We start from the raw sequence: 17,334 nt of genomic DNA, 5'->3' as shown, positions 1-17,334 counted from the left end.
CAGCCAAAGAAGAGTGGCAACTTAAGTTGACAGAATAGGCACAACGTGCAGACTTAACATATAGAATAAGAGAACAAGAAGAACATACATTTAAAGAAGATTGGAAAATGTTTATTGAATATATGGAAAATAATTGTGTACAGCTGAAAATGCTGGCAGCATTAAGATAAATTCAACAGTTTTGATGGATGCAATAATGGAATACTGATTGGTATAGTTCTTGTAAAATATGCAGGGATTTTTGATACATAAAAAAACCATGGAAAGAGAAGAAGGGAAGTCACCGATATCTTAAGGAGATAAAATGAGTATTTTAAATTGTAAAACAGAAAACTGGAGAAAAATTATATAAAATTATACACACATACACACACACAATTCCCATCACCCCTGACCATTGGCTCTGCTGGCTGAGTCTGATAGGAGTCCAACAACACCTGGAGGTTAGCCATCCTTGATTAAAAGACTTAAAGAGCAGAAACCCTACACACAATCTCATCTGCCTCCCTCACATTCCCTCAACAATATGAAAAGCAGAAAGATGTTCTTCCTTGTGACACCACTTTTAGAGGAATAATGTGTGTGAATGTGTTAGCAGCCTAGTCACTTGCCAGTTCCAATGTATAAAACAGAAAGTACAGAATGACTTTCTGTACTTTCCAGATCTGCTGTTCAGCTTCCTTCTTCCTCCAGTCTTGAGTTAATCTTCATTTACAGTGTTTGCCATCAGGAGGTGGCCCGTCAGACAGTCTATATGTCCACGCAAGTCTGCTATCTTTCTAGAACTTGAGGTCTCTAGTAAAGATAACGTCTTAAGAGCAAATAGATGGCATGCACGCACATGCTGTGTGTTGCTCTTGGTAGTGCCCTGCTCATTAAATATACAGCTCAAAGTTTCCACTGCGGATGGCAGCAGTTGAAATCAAATGCCTTAGGAAGGCATGAAGCTACCTAGAACTGAGTCAGACCATTGGTCCATCTAGCGAAGTGTTGTCCATACTGACTGAGAGTGACTTTCTAGGGTAGGCATGGCCAAACTTGGCCCTCCAGATGTTTTGGGACTACAACTCCCATCACCCCTAGCTAACAGGACCAGTGGTCAGGGATGATGGGAACTGTAGTCCCAAAACATCTGGAGGGCCAAGTTTGGCCATGCCTGCTCTAGGCTTTCAAGCAGGGGTCCCTCCCAGGACTACCTGGAAATGCCTGGGATTGAACCCGGGACCTTCTGCATGTAGAGCAGATGCTCTACCACTGGACCAAGACCCTAATCCATAGAGAAAATCAAGTCTTGTTATTCTCCTGGAATAAGGAATATGCCATGAAATTAAACCAATAAATTGTGGGAGATGGTAGTATGCAGTCTAGTGCAAAAGAGTTATGAGTTTATGTGCAAAGCCTGATTCTTGCATTTAAGCTGGCTTACTGTTTTCAATCATAGTCAACGGTACTGCAATGGCATAAATACAAGTCCTCACCTTTAATCAGTTCATTTAAAAACAAACAAACAATTTGCATTATTTTTCAAACTTTTAAAAAGATTGTACAAATTTCTACAAATTACAGTGTTATCAAAAATGAGTTGATGACATTCTTTGTTGGGTTGAAATAAATGACAGACGAGTGGTGGGTGTCATATGGGAGGCATCTGCCGAGCATGTCTTGGGGAGTCCCTTTTATTGAATATTACAGCATTGCCACATATGTGCTTGTTGCTGATTGGTTAACACAAATACAATACAAGGGTTGCACACAGGCATCAATCATCAATAGACCAAAGGCTGGGAAAGGGAACACAGAATTGGACAGGCATAAAAACCTCCTTGTTAAACTATTACTAGTGATTGATATAGTAAGATTTAAACTATTACTAGTGATTAATATATAGCATTCATCCGTAGATGTGGTCAACCAAGCACTAAGAACAGGTCAGGATGCAATATGCTTGAACTGAACATTCTAGGGTGATGAAGGAATGTCTCAGCTTAAAATGGTTTAGCCAGAGTCATGTGTAGAAGCAAGACTTCCCATCAATTCTTCATAAACCAAAGATGATTATAGATCACTGTTGAGCAAAAACAAACATAAAGTCAAAAGAAATAAACCACAGGTATGTGAATATATGAAAGGTAGCAAATGGAACTATTTATAGCACAGACATAATGGTGTACTATCAAGTCTTTATTGTGCAAATTTTGATTGCCCTCATCAAATATAGACAAAAGGACTAATAGAGCTGTTGGGATAAAGTGGCCGTATTTCTCTGAATACTGTTGCCCAAAATTCTTGCACTCTAGTACAACCCCACCATAGCTGGAGGTATGGTCCAATTTCTAAACATCCCCTCCAGCATCTTGATGCAGATGAACTTATGCATGTTATTAATATTCTATGGCCTTTTAAATGTGTTTGTGGGAGGGGGGTTATTGGTTTTGTTTGCTTGCTTGTTTTAGCCATTTATTTTGTGCTTTAATCCTGTATTTTTATCTTATGAACCACCCAAAGATCTTCAGATGAAGTGTAGTATATAAATTTTATTATTATTAATAATAGTAACAATAATTTACTAGGAGTCATGTACCACTTATGAATCAACTTAATGGCAGTTATTTGTGTTTAGCTGATGAAAAGGAGGTCCCCCCCGCCACAACATGGCCAACCAAGTAGTTATGTCACATTCTGTGTTCCATGACATTCTTAAACCCATTTGGTGTCCATGCTCATATTTGAGCAAAATTTTATAAATATTTGAAATTATACCTTTTGAATAGTGTGAAGTAATTTTACTTTTAATGCCTCCCAGTATGGAGAAGTTTCTGAACATGGAAAGCTAGCAAGTCAGAAGGATGCTAGTCCCATTTTTAAAGATATGCCTATTTTCTACATATTCATTTTTTATATGTGAAGCAATCAAAATTTCCATTTTCCACCCACAGTGTGAAGTGGTACATTCCAGAAGAGCTATGCTATATGGTTTCACTGATAACAAGACATGGCAATTAATATACTGAATGCAAAACTTTCTATAGGCGATTTCCTGGTGTTCAGGTGCAGCTGGAATGTTAATTGCTGAGTTATTTGCTTGCTCTGGATTTATGATGGGAGTGTAGCAAAAGCTAAGCAGAACAAACTAATCATAGATGTAGGTGCTGATTTTTCATGAGAATTATGATGGAGGGAATTTTACTGCTTTTTTGTTTGTTAATTTAGTCCTGTATCCTGGCATGGTTGTGACCTAATATATTTGCAGAGTTAACAAATAAAAAATGTTCACAGTTGCTAAAAGAAACTAGGCCACATTTGATATTTTTAAATTTAAATTGGGAGGGGGGGCAGGTACAGTCTATAGACATAAAAATGCTTTTTTATCATCCTGACCGTCAAATTTAAACAAATCAAAGTCACTGATGAATGGAAAAGAGGATCTAATAATGGCAAATTTGCATTATGATAGTGATTGCAGCATCAAGGCTACAATCTTATGATCTGTTATGCTTAGGTGAAGAGTTGTGTTTTCCATGGCATTTGACTTTATGTGATTCTGGGTCTTTTTGGAAAAAAAAACCCCAAACAAGTAGTAGATACAGAAGGACCCATGCAAGGTCTAGGTTGTGGTATTCAAAAGACTATTTAGCCTTTTGTCCCTGCTATGGTCCTGATATAGCTCTATACAGTGGTGCCTCGGGTTAAGTACTTAATTCGTTCCGGAGGTCCGTACTTAACCTGAAACTGTTCTTAACCTGAAGCACCACTTTAGCTAATGGGGCCTCCTGCTGCTGCCGCGCCACCGGAGCACAATTTCTGTTCTCATCCTGAAGCAAAGTTCTTAACCTGAAGCACTATTTCTGGGTTAGTGGAGTCTGTAACCTGAAGCGTATGTAACCCGAGGTACCACTGTACATCATATAGATGTAGAGGAAGTGGCAGGATCACCCCCAAAAGTGCATTTCTGAATCCAAGCTATTGTCTTCATTCCCTGAAAACAATTGTCTGGCTATTGTTGAAATTCAACATCTGCTTGCCAGATGGAATGATCTCTATCTCTCCCCCTCCCCACTCTGTGTGTTGTTCTGGAGGTTCTCCAACCCTCCCAAGAAGATTTGGGGAGGATGCAGCAGGGGGACAAGAAGGGGGAGAGTCACATTGCATTGGCAGGACTCATTGCATTGGCTTCCAATAGTGTAACAATTTTGCTGAATCTGGCCCTTACTACTGAAAACAACGGGACCTTTTGTTTGATCTGGCAGGGCACTCGATTTTTAAAATGTCCCTTTGCCCACAATGAGCTCTTCTCCAGACTAGTCCATGAAGCAGTCCTCCTTCTGGGAAACCCTCCTGTAGCACTTATTACCATTTCTGCTTCATTTTAGCTCTGGGGTGAACATTCTGAGAATTTTATTATGGGTCTTGTCATTGTAATCATGAATAGGAAACACGCATGACGTGCTAAACCTTTAGCTAGCAATCAGTGTGCAGCACTATACACAACTTCTGGGATAAACTTTCTCCTCTCCACTATCTTGGGCATATTTCATCTCTGGAGGCAAGGTTGCCAGGAGAGAGAGAGAGAGATGGAGGGAGAGAGATGCTCACAATAATCAGAAGAATACAGATCCAAAAGTCAGTGAGCATTATGTGTAAGCAAACCTGGAATGCAAGCTGACAGGAAAACTCTCTCGTCTGAGCACCAGCGTTCCTCTTGGGAGTGTGTGTTGAGCTCAGGTTTTACATTTGCCTTATCTGATGCACAAGTTGTGCTCGTCTTTTTCCAGTCCTCTCAGGTGTGTGTTGCAAAAACGGCTCTAACAAGTTTCGGTCTGCATTTTGAAATAGCTACATTAGATGTTTAATTAAACTATCTGGACCTAGGCTATGTGACTGATGCTTTACAAATGAAGTAGTGCCAATCCATTATTCTTATGCCATAAGTAAAAACATTATGTCTGAAATGTAGCCATAAGGAGGCACTGAACAGCAGGGGAGAGAAGAAGCAATGGAGAGGGAACTGAATAGGCACTGAAATAGGAACTGAAACTTCCAATGGATCAGAGATCACAGCAAGAAATTTACATAGGGCCCTTCCAGACTGGTGCTTTTTTTGGCAAGTGCATTCTGCAACATGTCACTGGTGCAATATAGTCGCAGATTTATTTATACTGCACCATCCACACATCATTCTGCTCTGTTAATTGTTTTGTGATGCTTCCACGATGCTACTGCATTATTGCTGTCTGAAAGAGCACTTTTATGGTATATATCACAACAAAAGCAGGACACACACACACAGAACATTTGTGGTGTAAAAAGTTGCAAGAGCTGAGCAGGAAGTTATGGGGCCTGCAGTGATTGGAAAGCAAGCTGTATGTCTGCACCAAAATCTTTGCAGGCATAAACAGTATTGAAAACTGGATCCCATATAACTACCCTGAGTCCCTCATGATGAGCACAAGTCATCATGAATGCAGAATAAAAAGGATGTCTGGAGGGGCCCATACTATGAATTTTATGGACATTTCCTGAGAGCAGTTCAGGCATTCCCCACTCAGGTGGCATATGAAGGTATCTTCATGCTTTGGCATATTGATTGTGCAGAACAAGCAGCTCAGTTGTCACATGCATTTGATGCTCCTTGACCTGTATTTTGTTTTACTTTTTAATCAATCAATCAGTCAATCATAGCTCACCCAGTAGAGTACGGTCTACAGAGAGCTAAAAAAAGAGCATGGATTTTCTAAAGCACAACTGGATCGCTTGAGGCAGAAGCTCAAGACAAAGCCACTGAATCTGCCAAAAAAGGAAAAAGAAAGGGGAAAGAAGGTGGTTGGACTCTCTCATCTAAAGTCATTTGCTGTCAGGAAAGTCTAGCCATCAGTCTCAAGTAGATCAACACACAGAATCCAGCCCCAAAGTATGCCACAAACAGAGAGTTGTGGTCCAGGAAGTTTGGCATGTTCACACACACAGTACAAATCTGAAAGAACCCTCTAAAAAATATCCAGGCTGGGATACAGACACAGCATGCACGTATAAGGATCCTTTGAGTTTCTATTTTTCAGATGGATTGCTTATTAAATGTTAGGGATGTCTATTGTTCAAAGAGGTGGAAGGAGTCAGATTCCAAGAGCTATGCAGCTATCTTAGCCACTTGGCTACTGGCACCCATTATTCTTACTACTTTATCTGAAGCAATTTTTATCTCACTCGTCAGCTGAAAAAGGTTCCTGCAGAGGCTTTCAAATGTGAACAATAAGGAAGCCCCTTGCCCTCAGCCTTACAATCAAAAAGACACAACACAAAAGGAAAAATGATTGGGAGGGAGGAGGAAAAGCAAGCAAACTAGGCACATTTTCTCAGTTACACACTTTATGTAATGACAGAAGGAATGGCAAGTTTTCAGAGAGAGAGGAGCCAAAAGTTGCTGCTCTTTCTGCAGAGTGGATGGAGATCCCTCTCCTATAACGTGATGGAAGGTTGCTATATATGACTAGCAGTCATTGGCCACTCCCAGGTGACCTCTTCTTCCAAAAAGATCTCTGCAGGATCTGGTCAGACAGAATCCTGATCCCTTCCCCTATTAGCACTGAGCCACGCCCATATCCAAATTTATACTCATTGGCAACCTATCATTTCTCTGCAAAAGATTTTCTGTCTCACACACCAATATTACAAAGACCCAGCATTTATCATTTAATTCTTAGAGAATGTCTCCTCTTAAAGATGCACCTGCTGCTACTGAGGAACATGTTATATTGACTTTACAAAGGACAATCAAATAAACTTCAATTTAGGAAAGGCAGCAAAGTCAACAGCACTGAGGAGTGTAGCAGCTGTTATGGTGGAGGCACTGGCAAATATTGCATACTAAAGTTAACTAGTAACAAGCTTAGTCATCCAGGATCTTATCTGCACTTATAAAACATAAATGGGGAATCTGCCGCAGCACTTTCTCCATTTGAATTTAGCTCCAAAAAGTGCTGTAAGTTTGTCAAGCAGTCTGTTACATCTGAGGTGTTGGAGCCTCATGCCTATTACTAATTTGCGTGTGGCCTCTTTCAGATATCTGTCTGCACAATGCATCCCCCCAATGTCCTGCTGGCTACAGTTGCTCTTCTTTTTCTGATCCCTGTGACAAGCTCACTGAATGAGGAAAAACTGAGGAAACAACTCAGCGAAATTGTCAACCTAGACTTGGTCAAGAATGTCACTCAAATTCGGAACTGGAGAATTATTGTGCAAAGAAAAGGTAATTTATGTTTAATGATTTGTGAAGTCACACTATTGTTTATTGCGCCTATGTGTTGCTGTTAAGTATTAAGGAGTATGTGTTTGAGATGTAAAATAACTTTTTTTTTAAAGAAAAAAGATTAAGAACAACTCCAGCATTCTGAACTCTAGCATCTATGGAAAGAACAGACAAGAAAATCACTCATTTCTGATATAATTAGGATTCTGGAAAGCAAAAGCAGGTAATGTGTGGACCTTCAGATGTTATTAGACTCCAGCTCCTATCATTCGTGACCGTTGGCCAGGCTGGCTTTGGCTGATGAGATTTGGAGTCCAGCAACATTTGGACGGGCACATTTTCATCATGTTGTTCGAAATATCTCACTGACTGGCTAACATGAGAGATAATTCTTTCCCCATGTTAACTCTACTAGATTTATTTCTTCCTCCTTTCTAAACTGGTGAATTCCAGTGAATGTAGACTGAATACGGGGATGATTTTGAACACCCAGTCTCAGTTCTGTTGGATTCCTCCTCACAAAAGTGTTTTCCATGCCCCCATCAAAAGAAGGTCTTCCAATAATTATTTTCAAGATGCTGTGTTTAAATTTCAGTTTGGGTTTTTTCTTAATTTTATTTTTAGTTTCCAAATGATGTTGCTTGAATCCACGTTTTCTGAGCCACTTGAAAATACAATCTCTGAAGAAACATTTAAATAACCTATTGGATTATTGGTCTTCCATTTTTTGATAACATTTCCCTGCTAACTCCTGAGTATCTAACTAATGTCAAAATATTAGAATATGTGGCAATGCTTTAAATGGATAAAATTGTTGACCTTCATTAATGAGGAGTTATAGGGCACACTTTAAATGGTACGCTCAGATTTCAGCTGCTTCACTGTATAAAATACTCCATACTTCATTGGTATCCACTGAGAATTATATAACGTGTTTTATAACATCATCACAGAGAGGTTCATGTCACTGAAGATCAAGAGTTATGAGGTTACAAACTACTCTTTCTAAAGAAGAATTCTTCCTCTATTCTTGTTTTAAAATATTTATATAGGTCTCTGGTTTTGTTACTGGATGAAAAAGCATTCCAAAGCCATTATGATTAAAATAAGGCACCATCGAATAGCGTCTGATGTAGTTAGGAGTAGAGGAAGAGGGAGAATTGATGGATTATGACAGCCTTCCTCAACCTGGTGCCCTCCAGATAGTTTGGGCTACAACTCCCACCAATCCTACACCTGCTAGTCTGGTGAATGATCTGGGATTACAGGAGATGGGCCAAAGAAACAGAACAGGGATCTGGTTGGTGCAACGCCCACCCCACTGCCCAGCAGCTTCCCTGGCAGAGGTAGTCTCAGACATGGTGATGGAATACTGTTAGAAATATATGTTCACTAAGAGAAGCTATGAACATTGTTATTATTTGCTTAATTTATGTACATTGAGTGTCCATGGTAGGTTTTTCCTTCTCTCTCTCTCTCTCTCTCTCTCTCTCTCTCTCTCTCTCACACACACACACACCCACACCCACACCCACACCCACACCCACACACCTCACATACTACAGATTTCTTCACAATGTTTATGGGTGGCATTCAACTGAACCCGATCAGCGGAAGCTTTCACTTACACAACAGGTCTTTGTTGTGATCCTTCCCCTCTTTCCCTTTGCACCCCTGAAATTGGCTGCGGGGCAGATCAGAAGAACCCCCCCGGATATCAGCATGGAGAGGGAGAAAAAGAGGGGGATCATTCTATGCTCACCCTGTTAAAATGGTTGTCTTTGTGTGACATTTGCATTTCTCCCCGTGTCCTTAAATGCAGAGTGAGGCAATTCATGAGATGTTGTTTCTGAAAATGTCGATCACATTCAATAGTGTAAATCGGAATGAAACTGAGGCTTGCTTAGCAAATACAGCTCAGTCCTAATGAGCAGGTACCACACTTCGTTAAAGAGTGCTCAAAGTGCCCTTTGTCCCTGTCATGGACTTCCTGGAAAATTAGGAGCACCATTGAAGTGAGTGGCAAGTACCCCTCCCTGTCAAAGAGATCTTCTGAAGGTGCAGCATGAATTTCAAGAGCTTGTATTTAGGAGGCCAAGTTAGCTGCAGAAGGGAAGTTTCTTAGAATGGCCTAAGCGGCACAAGTCAGTAGACAGTGGAGGTGATTTGCACAGTACAGTAAGAAGAGATGCGAAGGAAGCACGAGAACAGCTTTGCCATTCCCACCGGTGAGCCACTCCAACAGATGATAAGAATGCATGTTGGCAGGAGGCATCAGGCCCATGCGAAGGAATGCTTCTCTGGAAATCCAGCACTAGAGAGTCATTAAAGGCATCCTTATACCATCAGCCTTAATGATTTGCTCTTCTCACGGCAGATAGAAAACGCTGCGTGCATTCAGTTCATTGGTTTTTGCTGCTATAACAGGCAGCGAACAATGGGATTTGTCACATTTTTAGATACATGAATAAATGCAGATGAGTAATAGCTGCTGCTTTGCTGGCAGTTTTGGCAACTCAATCGCACGCTGGCTGAGTTTTCACATCACCTCACGTCAAGACCCTCTGCTGCCTAACTCAGTTTGCTAATCTCCCTGCCTTACCTCATTCTCACAACCGCCCTTCACTCTTTCCCCATAACCCTTTATAACTAAGACCCTTTATTGCAAGTACGCTTTCTTATACTGCTGATTTTCTATATAAAACAGCAACATACAGCTACACTCTGCCTCCATTGTCAGAGGCTGTAATACTTCATAATACTCATTGCTGGAAACCACAGCAGGGAAGAGTGCCCTTGTGGGCAGGTGGCGTTTGCACATTTCCCAAAAGGCACCTGCTTGGCTGCTGTGAGAACACGTTGCTGGACTGGACAAGAAAAACTTGAGTCCAATCCCAATGTCTTATATAACTTCCGTCTATCACAGATTAGCAATTATTATGAGGGCGATCGGGACGTGGGCAGCACTGTGGGTTAAACCACAGAGCCTAGGACTTGCCGATCAGAAGGTTGGTGGTTCGAATCCCCACGATGGGGTGAGCTCTCGTTGCTCAGTCCCTGCTCCTGCCAACCTAGCAGTTCAAAAGCATGTCAAAGTGCAAGTAGATAAATAGGTACTGCTCAGGCGGGAAGGTAAACGGCGTTTCCATGTGCTGCTCTGGTTTGCCAGAAGTGGCTTAGTCATGCAGGCCACATGACCCAGAACCTGTCTGCAGACAAACGCCGGCTCCCTCGGCCTATAGAGCCAGATGAGCATGCAACCCCAGAGTCGGTCATGACTGGACCTAATGGTCAGGGGTCCCTTTACCTTTATCTTTATGAGGGCGATAAAATATTTAAACATATCAGATGTTTGTTTGACTAGGAATTCAAACTCACAAGGCTTGCACACATTTCTACAAGGATGCTGCAGAGAACTTGGCTGCGTGTTGAAACTCACCATCCAATCAATCTTTTGTTCCCTAGCGATCCCTTACATGCGGGACTGTGACGAAATGTTCCAGGCAGGCCACACAGAGAGCGGCCTCTATATATTACGTCCCGAGAACGCCATCAAGCTCGTAGCCTGGTGCCACATGGATGGATGCAATGGGTGGACAGTTATCCAACACAACACCCACAACACTGAACTCACCTGGTCAGAGACCTGGACAACTTATAAATATGGGTTTGGCAACTTGGTGGGAGATCACTGGTTGGGCACCGAGTACATTTCCTTAATAAGCCAGCAGAAATGGTACAAAGTCAGAATAAATTTAGTAGATGCAGGTGGACACCATAGATATGCAGAATACGATAGCTTTGTCCTGAGAAATGAGAACGATGAATATATGCTCAAGTTAGGGACCTACGAGGGTAATGCAGGTGACTCTCTCACTTCTTCCAAGGCCAAAAACATGCACGACAACATGAGGTTTTCTTGTAAAGACAAGGACAATGACAGATCTACCAAACAAAACTGTGCAGACGTCCATGGTGGGGGCTGGTGGTACGACTCCTGCTTTGATGCACAGCTCAACCGCAAAGGTGGGCTTCACTGGGGCACATTATGCGATGAGAATTGCAGGAGCTCAGTTATAATGCTGAAGCCCATCCACATGTATTGCAGCAGGGTGTAGAAATGCACTCAGCCTCTCATGTTGCAAACTGCTGTAATGGGATGCAGGAGGTGCAACAAAACTGCAGATTCCTTTGCTTCCAGACCTTTCTATATAAATAAATGAATAGTGGTTTCTTCTGCTACCTCTCACTGACATGGGAATGTATTTCTGACAGAATTGCAAGCCAATATTCCTGTATAACTTTTTCACTGATTGCAACACTCTGAAGTCTTCCAGTTCTTTATTAAAATAGCTTTTCAGCTGCAACAGAGAGGTGTCTTTTTTTAAGAACAAAAAACCACAACCCTTAATTTTATTTTCACGTCAATCAAAGACTCACAGGAAAGGCCAAGTAAAGTACAGTGGTACCTTGGGTTAAGTACTTAATTCGTTCCGGAGGTCTGTTCTTAACCTAAAACTGTTCTTAACCTGAAGCACCACTTTAGCTAATGGGGCCTCCTGCTGCCGCCGGAGCACGATTTCTGTTCTTATCCTGAAGCAATGTTCTTAACCTGAGGTACTATTTCTGAGTGCAGTCATGGGATTGTTGTCTATCACTTGACGGTGTACGTTTTCATTCCACAGAGTGGGAAGTGACAGAGACAGGATGTTTTGGTATTACTGTGTTCCGGAAAGTGGGACTATTGTCCTTTGTTCTTTCTCTCTGCTGTCTGATGAGAAAGAGGAAGGAGCTAAGTCAGAATGCTCTGAGTGTATTATATGTAAATAAATGTAGATTAGCCAAAATGCTGACCTACTGAGTTCTGTTATGCAAACTGCGAATAGTCTGCGGATCCCTAAGTGTGCTGATGCTTCTTGGTATCAGTTGCTGTGATGTTTGGGCTGAAGAAAGCTTTTGAAGCTCCTGAACAACCAACCAGGAGGGAGAGAACACGCCAGTCGGGCATGTGTCTCTGCCAGGGCCCTACACGAGAGTAGGACGATCCTAACAGTGCAATGGGTCAGTGCATCTGGCTGTTAATGTTAAGATTGTGGTTAGGATAACAACTGGCATTAAGGAATCAGAATGGGGGAACAGCATTTACACTAGATGCAGGTTTACACTGGGGAATAACATGGAACCATACAGGGCACCAGTAGCCTCATAGGCTCTGCTGTAAGTTTCAGCGTTCTCAACACATGGATCCAATATTTAGCTAAACTTTCCTCCATAATCCACGAGGACTAGAGACTTGCTTCCTCCATCTTTTCTTTAGATGTTCCTAAAGATACCAAGTTACATGGCAGTTCTGCACCTGCCCACAGCTCTGCACACCACCCGCACTTTACATTAACAAGAGCACATCATGCTGCCCTCTGCATTTTATGTTCATTCAAAATAATATGCAAAATAAAGAAAATGCTAGCTCTTCCAGCTCAGTGCTTGGCAAGTAACACTCCCTCAGAGTTTTAAGAAGGAATTTAGAAGCATGTAGGACACAGAACATTTGAAGCGAGGCTTTAATTTTTAAAGACAACCAGTGCATCCAGGACAGAGAGGAAAAATAAAATCAAGCCACTTCTCCTCCCCGCCCCACAAATAATAATAATTGAAATGCTAATGAAGTCATATGAAAAGTGAAACCAGGCTGCAGTGTTCCAAAGAGAATACATAATCTACAAGCTCAAAATTCAACAGTGCCTCTACTCCTATGCCTGGGGCATGCTTAAAATATTGATAATCAAGTCTCTTCTGGAAGTGTATGATGCGTGTTTTAATCTGAACCAGTATCTTGGGAAAAGATTGCCACTTGGGGCATATATCCGCTCTCCTTTCTTGCCCATGAGCGTGCGGAAAATCTTGTTCTGGGACAGAATTTTATTATAGAACTCCACTCCACCTCTAGCAAAGCTGGTGGAAACAGTGGCTGTATTTCTGTCTGTCCTGTAATCCATTGCCTGACTCACAGCGTCGTACGAGAGACAATAGCCCACAAATCCAATCGCCATTACAGCCATGTTGTAAAGGCCTCGTAAGAGCACTGGACCCGAATACAAGCCCAGGAGCTGCTTTATAGCTACCCCAGAAATCCAAGTCCCAGCTAAACAAACGGGGGCAACAGCAGCACATACAAAGGGTCCGTTGCTTTGCAAGTACATGAGCTCTCTTGCAATGGCAAACTTCTGAGCCTCCGGAGAAAGGGTCAGGGCCTCCTTCAAGGCCAGGCCTTCTGTGCTGTCCCAGTCCACTTCTTTGCCTTCAATTATGACAACGTGGCTGGCAGTCCCATCACTGGCTGCACCACTGAAATGGGCAGGAATGCCCACGACACAGCCTGCAGGCAACCATGGAAGCCCAGCGCTCACCGGGTGGAAGCTGTAGGCCACAAAGGCTTGGTAACGATTTGCTGATTTTGCTCTCACGTCGCTGATGATGTCACGGAACAGGATCTGTAATTTTCCTGAGAGCTCCATTGGTTTCCCCTTGGCCCAAGCCTGATACAATGGTCGGAATGTCTCCTCAGGAAAGATGTGAAAAGTCAGGTTAGCACCAAAGAGTCCAGCACAGGAAACTGCCAGGAAACCAGTCCTGTGCCTCTCCACCATGGCCGCTGTCTTCCAAAGGAACCGAACTGCCATATTCAGCTGCTAGCCTGTTCAATTTGAAGACAAGTGATGAATTAGCATACTTACACATAAGCTCCATCTATGCTATACATTTAAAACAGTATCATGGCACTTTAAACGCTCGTGGCTTTTCCCAAATAGTGCTGGGAAGTATAGTTTCTTAGGGGAGCTAAGAGTTGTTAGCACACCCCTATTCCCCTCACAGAGCTACAGTTCCCCGAGTGGTTTAACAGTCAATGCCTCTGAGAATTGTGAGGGGAATGGGGTCTCCTAACAACATTCAGACAGTTCCCAGGAATCTTTGGGGAGGGGGAACCATGACTGGTTAATCACAAAATGGTGGCAGTAGGAGCCTGGCTAATCAGAAAGGACAAAGTAACTTGTTCAAGGAGCTGAATACAAGGCAGAGTTTGGGTTTGAAACCACTCCTTTGGTCCTACAGTTTTCTGCTGCAAACCAAAAAGCCATTTCAAAGGTGGTAAAATTGAAATAAAACTTGTCCAAGAAATTGTGTACAGGGCAAAGCTGGAGCCCAGAACACAAAATCGAGTGTTCGGTTGCTAAATACATTTTCCAAGGTTAACTTTTTGTCTGGAAATCCGAGTTCCCATTTCACAGGTAGGGATGTGAGCACTCACAAAAATCAGCATTAGTATTTATCTTCTTGGTCCCAGATGTTGTAGTGTAGTGTATATAACTAAATACTTTGTTGCTAGTTAGTCTCAGGAAGTAGATCTAAAGAGAGTCAGTGTGGTATAATGGATATCAAGCTAGGACTTGCGAGATCCAGGTTCAAATCTCTATTCTCATTGGTTTACTTTGGGTTAGTGATTATATCTCAGCCTAATCTACCTAGCAGGGTTCTTGTGAAGATAAAAATGACAGAGAGACAGCTATGACATATGCATGGTACGTTAAGGGTGCTTCTGGACTGCTTCTGTTTTGGGGGGTGGGATTCAATCACATACAAATTAGGGTTACACAGTTAGTCAGTCTGGCACTATTGCACTACTCCTCCCCACCCCATCAGAATTTTTGCAATAAGGGAAGTGACAGGAAATTAAAATAATGCGACACTGTGGAAACCTCCTGCAAACAAATCATTTTGAATACCCAAGACTGGTCATTTGGAAGCAACCTAAGTAACAATAATACATGCCTACAAGTAGTGCTATTTTTCTAGAAAAAGAGGTGCTGAAACTTGTCATTAATACCTCCCTTGTTCTCTTAAAATGGCAATGGTGACCCATCTGAGAGGTGCCGGAACTGAGTTCTGGTGAGTTCCAGCTGAAAAAAGCCTTTCCTACAAGGCCAGTTATTATGTCCTTGCAGTGTAAGTATAAATGTCATGCTTTTTATAGTGTGCCACAGACATAGCATAAAACAGATGTCACCCTAAAATAGCAGGTCATACAACAAGATAACAAGTCAACCTATACTAATTTCAGATCGCAGAATTTAGCCGGGGGGGGGCTGAAGGAACCCCTCTAATTTTAACTAATTTTGCATCTAACTGCAACTACTTGTATCCATGCTTCGTTCCGCTTTGTACCCCTTCCATTTACAGAGGCAATTCAGAAACACAATTAAATGCGCATAAAAGCATCAAAAAACTACAACGCTCCCCCTCCGTTTTTAAGCACTGGAAATGGGCACGCGCTAAGGATAAGGACCTGATCCCCTACCAGCAGAATGGGCCAATACCTCTTTTAGCAAGGCGGCATTAAATCCCAACTCATTTCTACCTACTCACACTCCACCCGCAGCAGCAGCAGCAGCAGCAGCAGCTTGAATTAATATACCGGAAAGGGAAAACGCACGTGGGTGCCGTAAAGAAAGTCAGCTGCTGAGAAAGCGGCGTGCTCAAGCTTAGCAAGAGAAAATAGCCGGCGGGAGTTCCGGGTTGCCTTGGCGACGAGGAACCCCTGCTGTTGTAAAAGGAATTGGAGCCCCCCCCCCCACCGCCGAGCTATAATTGGACCTTTCCCCTGTCTTCTTCTTGTGGTTCTCGATTTTGCCTTAGCCCGTTTTCCTGTCCAGGAGGATGGAGCGGGTAGGAAGACGCATATAAAATATCCCACAAGGCAGCCAACACGAAGAGGTTTATTGAGCAAAGCTGAAATGCAAATTCGGGGAGTTTGCAAATGCAAACTGAAATGCAAACGGAGAGAGAAAAGAAAGGGGGTGCCCTCGAAGTAAAATATATGTGCAAATCATCCTTTGCAAGAGCGCGTTGCTCGGGCCAGTTACCCACGAGCCAGCTCCTTGGAGGGGCTTCTTTGCGAGCAGGGCTGCGCTGCTTATCTCCTCCCTGCAGCCCTTGGAGAGGAGGGCCTGCCTGACTCATAGCCCCCCCCCCCAGCCTCTCGTTTCTGCCAAGCTGCAGGCATATAGGCAGCGTTTGGCTTCGCCCTGCCGCCCCAGGGGCGCGGAGGAAAGGCGCAGACTGGGCAGCTGCCGAGCTGGCTTGCCATGCCTGCTGCCCTCGCCTACTACCGCGGACAGCTGCGCAGCCCGCCAGGAGCCTCGGAGGAACAGAGCAGCCATTGATCATGGCAGGGCTGGGAGAGATCTCTCACAGGAGAGGCATTCTGCGAGAAGGGGCCCCCGCCTCTCTCATGCCCTTCTGCTTTGTTGCACCGCCTTGTTAGGGGGTTAAGGTTTTTAAAAGGAAGTGTGTATATGTGTGTGGCGGGTAGGCGGGGGTGATAAAGGCTGCTCGCCTCGCAAAATAATCGCAATTACGTTCCCTTAATCGCAGTCAAGAGGGTCGTTGTTGGGGGCTTCTTCCCCCCTTTTCTTTTGCACAGCAAATGCACGCTTGTTATTTCTTGGGCCATGCAATTTCCTTGGAGCTTGTGCTTCTGTTGTCATGATGATGTGGCCGAGTGTGTTACAACTAACTTTCCTCCCCAGGAATGTACTGGTTTTTGGAGAGAGCTATGAAGCGCACTAATGTCTGGGAAGGCTACACTGATTTGCAAATTTCCGTTGTATAATATTAGCCGTGAAAATGAAACAAAAAACCTGTTGGTGTGATACACACAGCAAAAGAGCAGCAAAATAAACCCACCTCTCACCCACTCTTTTGTAGATCTTCTTTTAGAATAAATATATATTAAATTGTTTACAAATTGTATGCACTTTTCTGTGATTTGTCGTTTAGTCGTGTCTGACTCTTTGTGACCCCATGGATCAGAGCACGCCAGGCACTCATGTCTTCCTCTGCCTCCCACAATTTGGTCAAACTCATGTTCGTAGCTTCGAGAACACTGTCCAACCATCTCGTCCTCTCTTCTGTGATAGAGTTTATGATTTCTCTAATGTGGATCATGCTAGCCTTTTATGGTCAATACGAGACTTTCACTTTGAGCCTGGAAGGATAAACGCCCAATGCCTTGAGGACCATCCTGGCTACATTGG

At 43.0% G+C, this 17,334-nt stretch overlaps 2 protein-coding genes across 4 annotated transcripts; one reads left to right on the top strand and one right to left on the bottom strand.

The window, feature by feature from the left end:
- Window positions 1–6,910: 6,910 nt before the first annotated feature.
- LOC309351598 (fibrinogen-like protein 1-like protein) lies at window positions 6,911–11,415 on the top strand. Its single transcript, XM_081879384.1, has 3 exons — window positions 6,911–6,976; window positions 7,057–7,243; window positions 10,709–11,415. Exons 1-3 carry the CDS (start codon window positions 6,923–6,925, stop codon window positions 11,359–11,361), a joined length of 894 nt encoding a protein of 297 aa, XP_081735510.1. The 5' UTR covers window positions 6,911–6,922; the 3' UTR covers window positions 11,362–11,415.
- Window positions 11,416–12,787: 1,372 nt separating this feature from the next.
- Window positions 12,788–16,973, bottom strand: TMEM177 (transmembrane protein 177). 3 transcript variants are annotated; one of them, XM_081879352.1, is made up of 2 exons: window positions 15,661–16,973; window positions 12,788–13,937 (listed from the first exon to the last, which is right to left on the bottom strand). In XM_081879352.1, exon 2 carries the CDS (start codon window positions 13,921–13,923, stop codon window positions 12,994–12,996), a length of 930 nt encoding a protein of 309 aa, XP_081735478.1. In that variant the 5' UTR covers window positions 13,924–13,937; window positions 15,661–16,973; the 3' UTR covers window positions 12,788–12,993. The 3 variants fall into 3 exon arrangements, with proteins under 3 accessions (XP_081735478.1, XP_081735479.1, XP_081735480.1); XM_081879353.1 differs by lacking the exon at window positions 15,661–16,973 and adding an exon at window positions 15,616–15,640; XM_081879354.1 differs by lacking the exon at window positions 15,661–16,973 and adding an exon at window positions 15,597–15,620.
- Between the last annotated feature and the right edge of the window lie 361 nt (window positions 16,974–17,334).

Source organism: Podarcis erhardii (assembly GCF_964252035.2).
Source record: "Podarcis erhardii genome assembly, chromosome: 1".
NCBI classification, from domain to species: Eukaryota; Metazoa; Chordata; class Lepidosauria; order Squamata; family Lacertidae; genus Podarcis; species Podarcis erhardii.
The sequence above is the reverse complement of the archived record's forward strand: the minus strand, read 5'-3'. Positions and strand labels throughout refer to the sequence as shown.